The sequence below is a fragment of the Phycodurus eques genome, chromosome 19 (genome assembly GCF_024500275.1).
Source record: "Phycodurus eques isolate BA_2022a chromosome 19, UOR_Pequ_1.1, whole genome shotgun sequence".
Taxonomy (NCBI): domain Eukaryota; kingdom Metazoa; phylum Chordata; class Actinopteri; order Syngnathiformes; family Syngnathidae; genus Phycodurus; species Phycodurus eques.
The window spans coordinates 1,009,057-1,022,242 of NC_084543.1; the positions used below are offsets into that span (position 1 = coordinate 1,009,057).

The following is a 13,186-nucleotide window of genomic DNA, read 5'->3' on the forward strand; positions in this document are numbered from 1 at the left end:
TCACCTATGTCCCTTTAACACAGAGGGTGGTGCCTAGCTGAGCAGATGTGGCGTATCAGTAGCATAATGACATGCAATCGGGCACATTTCCAAGAAAGAGGGCAACCGTGCTCAAAAATGAACAACACATTGTTGCGTTACATGTAATTCATTATGCTACTGGTAAGCAACATACGTGATGAAAGCAAGCGGGCACATCAAACTCAGGCCAAAAGGTGGGTGACCCTTTCCCACAGTGCCCCTCTGGTTCCGCCGCCTCTGCCCGGGGTGCTATCATGAACTAGCGCTCTATATCTATATCTATATCTATATATCTATTGTGTTCTAGCCTGGTGCTCACGTGTTCGCTAAGGAGTTAAAAGTGACTAACCGATCCGGATCCTGGTTTCCATGTTTCTCCATTCAACTGGGAACATCTGGCCTGCTTCTTTTTTTCCCCCCTTTTTCATGTTTCAATCCTCAAAGGCTTTGCTTGTAGGAGAGGGGGAGGGACGGGGCTACGTGGGGGTCAGCGGGGGCCCCCGGTGAGCCTTTTGATCCGGGGTCAACTCATCCAAAGCTGGATGGATTTCAGCTCATCCTATCAGGATTTTTATGGAAGCGGACCGAGATTGTTCCATTAAAAAGTCCACTTAAAATCCCATTGTAGTGATTAGCGAGTCGTCAATGAGTGAATAATTCCCAACGCAGTCGTCATTCCCTTGTCCTTAATCCCGCTTAAGTACAGCGGGTAGATAGGGACCGCCCCAGACCAAGAACAGGACAAAATCCGCTGATAATTGACGCTCATTATTATATTACACTTGTATTCTTTAATAACAACATTACATAGAATTAACAAACTCACTAAACTAATAAAAAATACATTTTAAAAATGTTGAAAAAAGATCAGAGCAGGTGCATCCGTGGGTGCCCAACCGTGAATATGTGTATATGCATTTTTATGTAGCGGACTAAAAATTGGTCTCTGCTCCTTAACAAGATGCAGTAATGTTAGTCGGTTTTCGCTGAGGGTAAAAAAAGAAATGCCTGTGAATATTGTATTGTCTACACGTGTTGCTTCATTCTTTGTGGTCGCTTCAAGCGTTATAATGCCGCCACACCGATGCTATTTGTCAACCCATCTATGGCGTTTCTTGATTATGTGTTAGCATAAAGATAGCAGACAAGTCATAATTGTTTTTGTTTAATGTGACAGTAAACTGTGAGAGCTTTTTGGACGACTTCTCAACTATCTGCCTAACTGCTGCTGGTTGTGAACTTGAGTTCACCGGCGGGCACGATATGGCGGTGAGGGAGTCGTGGATCCTTGACGATCCTCCGCGGAGGCTGCGATGCGCGTCCGAGTGCTCAAATGGCTTCCTTCCCGGATGCGGTTGCGGGTCTGTGTGGAGACTACGTGACAGCAGATGTTTAGGGGGCTCACAGACACACTGCACACTGACTGTTGGACAGCTTTTTCCTCATGGGCATTTTCAGGCCTTTTTCATTTGCAATCTTTACAAAGCGAAGCGAGATTGTCTCTTCCCGTAGTGTTGTGTTTGACATTTAGCGTCATGGAAAAAAGTAAGTCTCTGCAGACATTTAACGTCCAAAGTAAACATTCAACACTCAACTCATTCCCCTTTCCCCCGTTTTTATTTCTAAACTTTTGTGCTCGAGGCCCACATTTGAGTTTTTAAAAGACAGATGGGAGCTCGTTTGGAGAAGGATTTTTTTTAATTTAAAAAAAAGTCAAAATGAAAACATTTGAAATTTTAAATAATGCACTTATGTTTAAATTCTTATTTATAATTATATTTAGTTACACCAATAGTAGGTACATACATTTTATGAAGCTGTTTATTATAACAATATTTACATTTGATCATATATAATTAACTTACAACCCCAATTCCAATGAAGTTGGGACGTTGTGTTAAACAAATCAAAACAGAATGCAAATCATGCTCGACCTATATTTAATTGAATACACTACAAAGACAAGATATTTAAGGTTCAACCTGATCAACTTGATTGTTTTTAGCAAATAATCATGAACTTAGAATTTTATGGTTCCAACATGTTCCAAAAAAGCTGTTTACCGCTGTGTTACATCACCTTTTCTTTGAACAACATTCAATAATTATTAGTATATATTCATTATTAAACATTATTGGTTTGTCACATTCATTTCTCCGTTTTGTTTTCTTTCTAAAATGGGTGAAATATAAATTATGGATTTATTTATCATCTCACTAAATGTGTTAATTGACTTCCTGCCCATAATTAAATACAACATATTTGTTTAAAAAAAAAAAAAAACTTTTACTTGCAAGGTTCACATTGTGGAGTATAGTGTGGTTTGATGTCCTTGACTTGTGGCAATGTATTCAGGACCAAGTGGTGTTGAGCGTTTCAATCGTGACAATTTTCATTGCTACACTCTCCTGACATCTAGTGGCGCTAACACAAGAGACACTTTTTCTTCTTAGGACTTTTTATTATTCTATCTTTACATGAAGACAGCACGTACACATCAACACTCACAATGCAACTTGTACTTGTTGATGATCGATCGTTCAAGATATAATATATTATATTCATAATTCGAATCAAAACAACTCTTCATTTAATCAAAGTTTTCTCCAGTTTGACTGTTGACAGGACGACAGCTTAATAATTGGCTATTCTATTCAAGCCATTATCGGTATCGTGATAAGTATGTAAATATATGTGTGCATTTTTTTGAACGGAGGTGTACGAGATGGTCACGTGGCTAATGCTACATGCTAACACCCGAGAAGAAGGTCACCGTGACGAGCGGGAGGCCCGGCGGGCTTCAAGTCCTCCCGAAGCCGATCAAGATGGCGTCCAGGCTGTGAAACGCTCTGTAGAATTCCTCCTCCGTTTTAGCGCCTGCGAGTTGACACATCAAGGTTAGTCATTCGAACTGCTCTAAGTGCTCGAGGACTCTGCATCTTTTTGCACAATTGTTTTTTGTCAATGTCTTTATGTCCCCAAAAGTGTTCTGTAAATTGACCGTCTGTCGTACTAGAGCGGCTCCAACGACCGGAGACAAATTCCTTGTGTGTTTTGGACATACTTGGCAAATAAAGATGATTCTGATTTTGATTCTGATTCTGATGACATGTGGCGCGCGGTCAGGGCGGCAAGGCCTACTGATGTACATTTACAACCAAAATTCCTTGAAATTGGATGCATTTATTCCCAAAGGTCTATGCTCTTCATTTCACACATTTGTCTCTTGGCTGTGTTTTTTTTTTTTGTGTGTGTGTCCAATCAGAGTTCGGCCTCTATGTGTTGCCATGTCAATCTAATCTGCCCCAGGGCCTTCACAATCAGTCGTCCGTCATACGACTGGAACTACATTTGTTTTTGTTGTTGTTGTTGTTTCACATTTCAAATTCACCCTCATGGGGCCAGAAAGCCAAATCCACATTGAAGCAAATATTACTGTAGAACAATTAGACTACATTCATTATTCGGAGTTATTTTTGTACATTTCAATTGATTATAATCGTTCCCCCGGCACGGTGAACGAGTGGTTAGCACATCTCCCTCACAGTTCTGAGGACCGGGGGACTTTGCGTGTTCTCCCTGTGCCTGCGTGGCTTTTCTTCGGGTACTCCGGTTTCCTCCTTTAAAAAAAACGTGACTAAGCGGGATTCTGCGAATCCATTTGCAATTGCCGAACTGCGAATATGCGAGCGTCCACTGTAATACGAGTGCACGTGTGTGCGTGTATATATTATCTGCGTAGCTAACCTACTTTATCTCATCTATCCATGTATCGACTTACCGACCAGCGAGACGGAACCTGAGGAAAAGATGGACGCCGTCATGCCGGGGCGGAAGTTATACTGGAGGGCAGGAAACAACTCTGGTTCGTAACTGAGGAAACCAAGTAGAACAAACACCAATATTGACACAAAATAATGACGCAGCAAGCAAGCGTATGTGTTGCTGCTCCAGGTACGTGAAACTTGCACTCGTTTGAACGGCGACAACTACCCTAACATCTATGCTAATTCCCATTAGCCAGTCTATGCTATTTTGCACTATATGTTAGCATTAAGCTAGGAGACTTTGTGAGACAAAACGAGGTTTTGGTGAACATTTTGGTGTTTAAAGAAACTATTGTCTTATATTTAATGTCTTTTTAACAGTAAAGTTCAACTGCGAGTGACAAAGAGCTTAAAGCAAGCACGCTTTGCCTCTTATTTGGAGTCTTCTTTTTGGTTCCTCAAAGTGATGTTATCATAATATATATATATATATATATATATATATATGAGAAGGCTCCCATTTCTTGACACTTAGAGAAGAGGCACTAAGAAAGACTTTTTAAAAAAAACGTGTTTTACTACATTTTACAAATGTGTATAAAATGTGTGGGAGGAGTAAAGGTTTTTTTTTTTCAAAAAAGTTTTTTTTTAATTTTTTTTTTTTATTATTAATGATCAGCCTACTGTATATCACAGATGTTCGCCCATGGTGGATGCGTCTGGAATGCACTCCCACGTCATAAACCAGAGTTTACTGAACAGAAATCATTGGTGGGCTAAAAAAAATATTGGTGAGATTTTGGGTATGTTGAGGCCCCCAAAAAGGTGACAAATATGTCGTAAGAATAATGCTAAACAAAAGCGCCTTGCATGCAATGTGACCTTTAGCTGACCTGCAGTGGTCCTGGTGCGCCAAGAACAGATCCTCCAGGTTGATGGGGAACGTCTTGCAAGTGCCGCCGATGTTGAGCACCTTGAAGTCCAGGAAGTGGACCGGGTAGCCCAGCTTGAGGATTTTGAAGGCAAACTTCCTGGCGGCCACCCGAGACTCGTCCTCGCTGGCGGACGACAAACAGCCGGAATTCAACCAATCGCAGACAAGCGCAGACGGACGGACGCGGGGGCCGACGCACGGACCTCTTGGCTCCTGTGCAGAAAAGGATTCCCGACTGGAAGATCCTGGCCGTGGTCTGGGGCTTGCGGATCTTCATGACGAGCGACTTGAAGACCTGACGAGCAGCAGAGGTTGACGCTCAATAACGAACAAAATGTACGAAAACAAACAAAAAAAAACTCAACATTTGCTGGCAGACTTGCTGTGCAACCGGATGATTGTGGCAAAAAAAAGATTTGCTAAAATATGCGTCAGACCCTCCAGACTTCCAAACTATCATCCTGCTGTGTTGCAATACCACATTTGTCCTCAGTGAGTCGCTGAAGTAATTTGCAGCCATTTTACTTTACTTCACCTGGAAGCAAATGTTTTGCATTGACAAATGTTCTCTTCACTCAAACCGCTCTTCAGCTTTTTTGGATGTACAGTGTAACATTGTCTGTTGCAGTACCACATTATTCCTTCGGGGACAACAGTGAGTCGCTGCAGCGAAATCTCAAGCGTAAACTGTCGTAAATCTAATTTACAGTTTGCGAACAAAAGATTTAAGTTGACAAATACTCGATTTACTCAGCCTTACACAAATTTCATGGCCTTATAAAAGTGAATTTTATTATTTGTCGGCTAAAGAATGATTGATGGCGAATACGTTGCCTAACCGCCTGCTTGTGGCGTTCAAAAATCTCATTCCAATCTGAAAAAAAAACAAAAACTATTTGGTTATCATTAGCTAATTAAGTATTTTTTTTGTTGGTCAGTTCACGCCGTTAGCAAGACTATGAGAACACATTGTTTTTGCCAACGCTAGCTCTCTTACCAATAGGCGACATGTAACGTGATTGTGATCAGTTATTGAAACTAGTTTTATAAGTACAAAAAAATATGTTTTTGTACTTTGTTTTCTGTTTAATCTGGAAAAAAACATGAAGTACAAGTAGTCTTTTTTTTTTTTTTTTTTTCCCAGTCGTCATTAGCATTTAGCTTTTTTTCTTTATCAGCCATTTCACAATGTTAGCAAACTAGCTTAGTTTGTTGCTAAAACCCCTGTTAATACAACCCCAATTCCAATGAAGTTGGGACGTTGTGTTAAACAAATCAGAACAGAATACAATGATTTGAAAATCATCTTCAACCTATATTTAATCGAATACACTACAAAGACAAGATAGTTAATGTTCAAACTGATAAACTTGATTTTTAGCAAATAATCATGAACTTGGAATTTGATGGCTGCAACACGTTCCCAAAAAGCCGCCACAGGCTCACGTTTACCGCTGTGTTACATCACCTTTTCTTTGAACAACAGTCAATGAACGTTTGGGAACTGAGGACACAAATTGAAGCTTTGTACGTGGAATTCTTTCCCATTCTTGCTCGACGCACAGCTTCAGCCGTTCAACAGTCCGGGGTCTCCGTTGTCGCATTTTACGCTTCATAATGCGCCACCCATTTTCAATGGGAGCCAGGTCTGGACCGCAGGCAGGCCAGTCTAGTACGCGCACTCTTTTACTATGAAGCCACGCTGTTGTAACACGTGCAGAATGCGGTTTGGCATCGTCTTGCTGAAATAAGCAGGGGTGTCCGTGAAAAAGACATTGCTTGGATGGCAGCATGTTTCTCCAAAACCTGTATGTACCTTTCAGCATGAATGGTGCCTTCACAGATGTGCAAGTGACCCACTCCATTGGCACTAACACAGCCCCATACCATCACAGATGCTGGCTTTTGAACTTTGCGTCCGTAACAGCCCGGATGGCTCTTTTCCTCTTTGGCCCGGAGGACACGACGTCCACAATTTCCAAAAACAATTTGAAACGCGGACACGTCGGACCGCAGAAGACTTTTCCACTTTGCGTCGGTCCATCTTAGATGAGCTCGGGCCCAGAGAAGCCGGCGGCGTTTCTGGGCGTTGTTGATAAATGGCTTTTGCTTGGCACAGTAGAGTTTCAAGTTGCACTTGCGGATGTAGCGCCGAACTGTATTTACTGACATTGGTTTTCTGAGGTGTTCCTGAGCCCATGTGGTGATATCCTTGGCACGTCGATGTCAGTTGTTGAGGGATCGAAGGTCACGGGCATTCAATGTCGGTTCTGGGCCTTGACGCTTGCATGCGGTGATTCCTCCAGATTCTCTGAACCTTTTGATGATATTCTGGACCATAGATAATGAAATCCCTCAATTCCTTGCAATTGTACGTTGTCCTTAAACTGTTGTTCCCAAAGAGGCGAACCTCGCCCCATCTTTGCTTGTGAATGACGGAGCAATTCAGGGAAGCAATCACGGCCCCCACCTGTTCCCAATTGGCCTGTTCGCCTGTGGGACGTTCCAAACACGTGTTTGATGAGCATTCGTCAACTTTCTCGGTCTTTTTTGCCACCCGCCTGTCCCAGCTTTTTGGGAACGTGTCGCAGGCAGCCATAAAATTCTAAATTCATGATTGTTTGCTCAAAACAATCAAGTTGATATCTTGTCTTTGTAGTGTATTGAATGAAATATAGGTTGAAGTTGATTTGCAAATCATTGTATTCTGTTTGTACTTATGTTTAACACGACCTCCTTACTCCATTGGAATTGGGCTTGTAATTACCAGCTGCTTATTATTGGCAATGGGTATTTGGGCGGTACCGTCGACAGGTGCTGCACGTTCCACGAGTTCCGAGCGATGAACTCCAGATCCAGATCGCAGCCCAGCTTCACCGAAGACGTCACGTTCCTGCACAAAAGCTCATTGACCGATTGCGTCCAGATCCTCGTCGTGCATTGCAGTCTCCGTGTACTTGCACGCTCTTTGTCCTCACTAGTGAGACACCTTAGCGCACACTAATACAACTGCATGTTTGTATTAGACAAAGAAAAAAAACGTTGCTAGTAAGACAGTTGTTCTACTTGTGCGCTAACTAGTGAGGACTAAGAGGTCATAGTACACGGACCTGAAGAGTGATATCGAAGTTATTGAACACTTTCGGCATTGACTCGTCCTTGGACTAATTCTACTCGTGCGCCTAGTGAGGACCTATGATGGATATCAAATCAATACATTTATGAAATATCCTTGTAACAGTGGAGAAAAACGTTCCGAGTGAGCCAGTGTTGTTCTACTAGTGTGTTGAAAAGTGTTACTAATGAGGACAAAGAGTGTACTAGTACACGGACCTTAAAGTGAGCAGTCAAGGATTTTGAATAATTGCTTCCAAGAAGTTATTTACTTGGTGGCGCAGTGGCGAGAAACGTTAGTCGCGAAGCAGTTGTTCTACTCGTCAACTGAATAATAGAACAAGAGTCTGCTTTCCATGGCCAATTCCGCGCACTAGTAGGATATTATGGAGGAAACGCTCCAACGTCGTCGCGAGAAGAACATGATGATGATGATGACGACGATTTGTTTTACTGAATCTGCGGGCCTGTGCGCGGCTTGGCGGTCCAGCGGGCGGCTGGCCTGCGCGCGGAGGAAGAGGAGGAGGAGGCAGCAGCAAGAGAGGCCGACCGGGCGGCGGGCGGCGGCGGCGGCGGCGGGGATGATTCCACCACCACCGGGAGGAAGGAGGCCACCGGCTCGGAGCTCCTGCACAGGGCCTGCATGGCCAAAATCCGGCGCTCGTTCTCGGACAGCTGCCGACTTTCCACCGCCACGAACATCCTCCAAAAACAAAGGGAGAGCGCAGCGCGCCACGGGAGACGTCCGGCGGCTGTTTTGGGGTCCGCGGGACTCTGCTGGAGGTGCGACGAAGGCGGCAGAGGCCGATTTATACGAGGAGCCGCCTGCGCCCTCGCGTCACCGACGAAAGCGTTCCGTTTCAAGGAGCTTGACGTCGCACAAAGACCGGACGACAATGACGCCGACGGGGTTTGTGACGTCACGCGCCGGATTCGGGACTTCTATCGCGGCCCCCCAAAAGCACGTTCCCATATTCCTTCGAATCGCAAATCGATCGCGATTCTGCGCATTCGTATTCATCTTCTCCACGACGCCGTGCACAAACAATCGCTGGCAGCGCAAATAAACGATTTTTGTAATCATCGAAACACAATCGAAGCAACTGCACACCGCTTCCCAGACTACGGCCGGGGGGCCGTTTGCGGCCCATCATAAACCCCCCAAAAACTTGCAGCTTCGCCGAAAAAAAACGGCCGGAGGCGGGAAACGAGAAGAAAAATGGACCCTCGGCCCATTTGTGACGACTGTACTCAAGAATTGCTGTGATATACCGTCGATCTTTTGTAACGAGGCAGAAATGCAAATGAACTATTCACAGCGAAATTAGTAACAGCATTTCACTCCTTAGTCGGTCGGCGGTGGCACACGATAAGGGATTGTCCAGAAGCCAAAATGTTGTCAAGACGCCATTGATGATGAATGTCGGAAGTTCTACAGACGCTCGTCTTTCGAGAGATCGCTCCCATTTTTTGGCCGGTGAACGTGGAGATGGAATGCGACTGCCGGAATGGAAGACATAGCGCAAAAATGGCCTCATCGCCTTGAACGGGATGCTCTAATGTAGCAGATTTTCAAAATCGAATCGCTTGTCGAATGCAACAATCTCAAAAGTTTTTCTCGCAGCCTTCGATTGTTGCGTACGCTTCGTTCCAAGGTAAAAGTCTGGAGGGAAAACACATCGTTGCCATCAAAACAATCTTGAATCAAAGAAGCCAAAGCACATCTTTACAACGGTTCAGCATCTTAACGCGCGCGTTCGATTTTGCTCCCTTTTGAGCTTGTCGGTGGCCGTTTTCTTTGATTGTGTTTTGTGTCGTCTCCATCCACTTTGATCATTTTGATCACTTCCGAATGCAGCTTGTTTGTGCAAAGTGCAGGTTGTTAAAGAACCTTCAAAAGGATTTTTTTTTTTACATATTGTATTTGCGTACTGTTTTTGTTCTTATATCGCGAATAGCACTGTCTTTCTACAGCCAGCAGAGGGCGCGTCTACCTCTCAAATTCAAATGTCATTCGCTTTTATGGAAAGCGGATGAAATATTTCAAACTTCAGTTTGAGCGTGCATATTCTCAACTCTTATTTTTCATTTTACATTTTTTTTGCCGACTCCAAGGGGGCAGATATTTGTTCACGGCACTGCGTTTTCGTGGCGCTCTCAGGGAAGGGCTACGACTGGAGTTTAGTTGGTGACCTTCTTTGCCTCTTCTTCTTGCTCTGAATTACGTCGCATCTCTCGCAGTAAAGCTCAGTGCGAGTGGGAACGCCGTAACAACAATTTCAGAAAAATCAAGTTTCTTTGAGTGTTCAGTGAATCCAAGCAAAGCACGAGCGTGATGACACGTCAACGTGTGTGCGTGTGTGTGCGCGCGCGCGGGTGGGCGTATGTCCTTCCTGTCGACTCTTATCTGTCAAGCTGAACCCTTTTTCTCTTCTTCTCGCGTCAGCTTCAAAGCAGGTCATCGCCGAGACGCTCCTCATCCTCCCTCCTTGAATTACTTGACGTTTCTGATTCTATTCTTGACTTTCCCCTCCTAATAATTCCCGTCGTTTTCCACTTCTCCCTCATGGTTAAGTGTCCTTCCCTCCTTCAACGTCTCCTTTTTCTCGTTCCCTAGAAGCATCGCTTGAAATAACTTCAACTTGAAGTCTGGAGGCGATCAAAGCTGACATTTGGAGCGTTTCGACTCTGTTCGGCGGCGGTTTGCGCGCCTGGCAGCGGGCCCGACGACGAGCGCGCCTCGCGGCCGTGTTGGATCGCGGCCGCGGGCCCAGATGTTGCCGGGCCGGCCCGGGAGTTCGTGCGGCGGCGAGAACCGCAATGAAATGTGAGCCTGCTCCGTCATTTTGGGGATGTTTTACAAAAGACACGTTAGCGGGCCACAGCCCCGCGAGCAGATGTTAGCGCTCTGGGAAAACAAGGGGAAGCGACACCGGGGACGCCGAGGAAAGGACACCGCCAGACGGTAAGACCGCCGCGGGGGGTACACGGTCGCCGTCGGGGCCCAAATCAACATGTGCAAGGAAACGTCAATTGGAAGGTTTGTTTTTCCAGGGAAAAGCTCGTTTTGAAACGTTCGTCTCGGCGCCCTGCGTCGTGCGCGTCAATCAAACTTGCCCAAACAGCCGCGCGTCATGACGTCACACGCCACACGTGGAATTACTTGACGAAACTACAGCGACAATTCGCCCCAACGGACAAACCGAGGAATCGGTCGCGCGTCATTTTAGGTCACAACGGTCACATGACAGATAGGTAATTAGCCCCGCATCCAATTACTTGGCGAAACCGTCAATTCGCAGTGAAACTGCGGACAGATGTTGGTCACGGGTACGGAACCTAACTCATTGGCCTCGTTTGGTCTGCACAATTGCAGGTCACGTAAGCAACGCCAGCCAGTGGAAATACTCCACGAGGCTCGCATGCAAGGTGACCGCTTGCTCGTCTTTGAGGTTTTGTCGCCCATTCAAGCGATCCGACAAATGTCGACGAGTCCAAACGGTTTTAATGTCAGTTATGTCACAAATCCCAAAACGTCGGACGCCGCACCGATAATCGGCCGTCATCAACGACTACGATCCAGACACAATTCAGACATCCCCCCCCCCCCCCCCTCCTAACTGTGTGAAGAAATCAAACCGAGACCGTTTCACCTAATGACCCGGAATAGTTGACAGCTTGGCCTACGTTCGCTAGAAGAGCTTTAACTTTGGCTAACAGTAAGTAGCCTCAAGACGAGATAGCAGTTAGCACGATGGGAGTCAGCCGCCATTCCGCTCAACAAAGAATCCTACATTTCTGCTGTGTATGTACATTGAAGATAATACGACGACAACAATTGACTGATATCCAACTAACGGTTATTTTATGAATCGTTTAATCTGTCCATTTTTTTAGATTACTCAATGAATCATAAAAAAAACATTTGTTTTAATTTCCTTTTACGTATTAAAAACAAAGCTCCCTTTCAAATGGACGGCATAAATGAATTATGATTCAGTTGGTGCTTTGTTACATCTGTCAGAAAATAGAGCGAACTATTGATGTTTGTTTTTCAAAGTAAAAGCAGATGTTTTATTGTTGTGGGGCTGAAATTTGGAGGATTTGGACAATTTGCAGTTAAACAAGGTCAATTATCCAAATAGTTGTTGCTGAATTTGAGAATTGATGATTTGCCAATGAATGGCTTGAATTGATGCACCCGGACTACAAACTGGCCGGGAACTGAATGCCGGCGGTCCGCTGGTCTTTGCAGATATGGCTCAAGATGTCGGTGGATTCTGAGAATTCTTGCGCGCTGTTGTCCTCGCGAGACTCGCGCATCTCCTGCGTCTTCCGGGCGGCGGACGAGAAAGATGACGTCCAGGCAGCGGGAGACGAGAGGTAGGCATCGCGCAAATCTCGTTTGCACTGTCGTATACCGCTTTGCCGGCGGTGGCGGGAAGTAACAAATGACTTTGTTGCCGTACTTCAGGACATTTCAGAGTCCGTACTATTGACTTTTACTCGAGGAGTCGAATCGGTCGAGTATCTGCACTTCTGCGCAAGTACTTTAGCCGCCACGACTGATTAGCGGCCTTTGTCTCCCCTCGCAGCGTTCTGGAGATGCTGAGCTGCTCCAAGTTCTCGGACCTGGAAACATGGCTGTGCATGCCCTCGTCGCTCCTGCTGCCGCCCTCCCCGGACTCGGACTCGGCCTCCGCGTCCGACCGCGGCGATGGCGACAGGTAGCGCGCGCGCGCACGCAATTGCACGGTGTCACGAAGATGTTGCGCTTGTGGAAATGGTGTCAAATGTCGCTCGATATCAGAGGCGGGCAAAGTTTCAAACGCAGGCCGCCCGCTCGGTTCCTTAATCCGGCCCACCAAACCTTCGCAGTGTCGAGACTCTTTTGTTGCATTTATTGCCATATGGTAGTCCCCCCACCACACACACACACACACACACACACCAAAATAATTGATACATTAAATGTGACAATATGAGTGGAAAATGTCATTCTTCTTATTCTATATTATCCATCCATTTTCCACCCCGCTTCTCCTCACGTGGGTCGCGGACGTGCTGGCGCCTGTCCCACCGTGCTGCCCGTTTATTATGATTACTATTATTTAATGATAGTATTTGTTTCACTGATTTGTTGTCAATAAAACAGTTTTATACGTACTGTGAAGACACACACATTCCATTGGACCTCAATTCTAAGTAATGCACATAAAAGCAGGAGCGACTCTGCGCCGGTTGTGTTGCCGGTTCCTTTAGAAAGCGGCACAAAGAGCCGATGGGCCGCACTTGATAAGCGGCGCTTCGCGACCGCTGCACTCCTTAAGATTCCGCTCTTGTTGCACAC

General features: G+C 45.4%; 2 protein-coding genes across 5 annotated transcripts in view; one reads left to right on the forward strand and one right to left on the reverse strand.

Annotated features, from left to right (window-relative positions):
* Window positions 1-2,312: 2,312 nt before the first annotated feature.
* LOC133417668 (uncharacterized) lies at window positions 2,313-8,609 on the reverse strand. The gene is made up of 6 exons (XM_061705627.1): window positions 8,291-8,609; window positions 7,528-7,615; window positions 4,926-5,017; window positions 4,682-4,846; window positions 3,803-3,894; window positions 2,313-2,898 (listed from the first exon to the last, which is right to left on the reverse strand). Exons 1-6 carry the CDS (start codon window positions 8,536-8,538, stop codon window positions 2,822-2,824), a joined length of 762 nt encoding a protein of 253 aa, XP_061561611.1. The 5' UTR covers window positions 8,539-8,609; the 3' UTR covers window positions 2,313-2,821.
* Window positions 8,610-10,245: 1,636 nt separating this feature from the next.
* The window catches only part of ankfn1 (ankyrin repeat and fibronectin type III domain containing 1), a 46,772-nt gene continuing 43,831 nt past the window's right edge, over window positions 10,246-13,186 (forward strand). For 3 of the 4 annotated variants that reach the window (XM_061705570.1, XM_061705572.1, XM_061705573.1), the window contains exons 1-3: window positions 10,246-10,801; window positions 12,092-12,219; window positions 12,432-12,563. In XM_061705570.1, coding sequence (XP_061561554.1) covers window positions 12,104-12,219; window positions 12,432-12,563 — 248 coding nt within the window. In that variant the 5' untranslated portion in view covers window positions 10,246-10,801; window positions 12,092-12,103. The remainder of the gene's footprint in view (window positions 10,802-12,091; window positions 12,220-12,431; window positions 12,564-13,186) is intronic. The other variant, XM_061705571.1, reaches the window with a different exon arrangement.

Bases quoted from the DNA above. Each gene is read 5' to 3' on its own strand.
- LOC133417668 (XM_061705627.1), bottom strand. From the start codon at position 8,538: ATGTTCGTGGCGGTGGAAAGTCGGCAGCTGTCCGAGAACGAGCGCCGG. The intron at 7,616-8,290 runs GTAAAACAAATC...GCTTTTGTGCAG, and splicing joins CGCACAGGCCCGCAGATTCA to GAACGTGACGTCTTCGGTGA. The intron at 3,895-4,681 runs GTCAGCTAAAGG...TGGTTTCCTCAG, and splicing joins GCGCACCAGGACCACTGCAG to TTACGAACCAGAGTTGTTTC.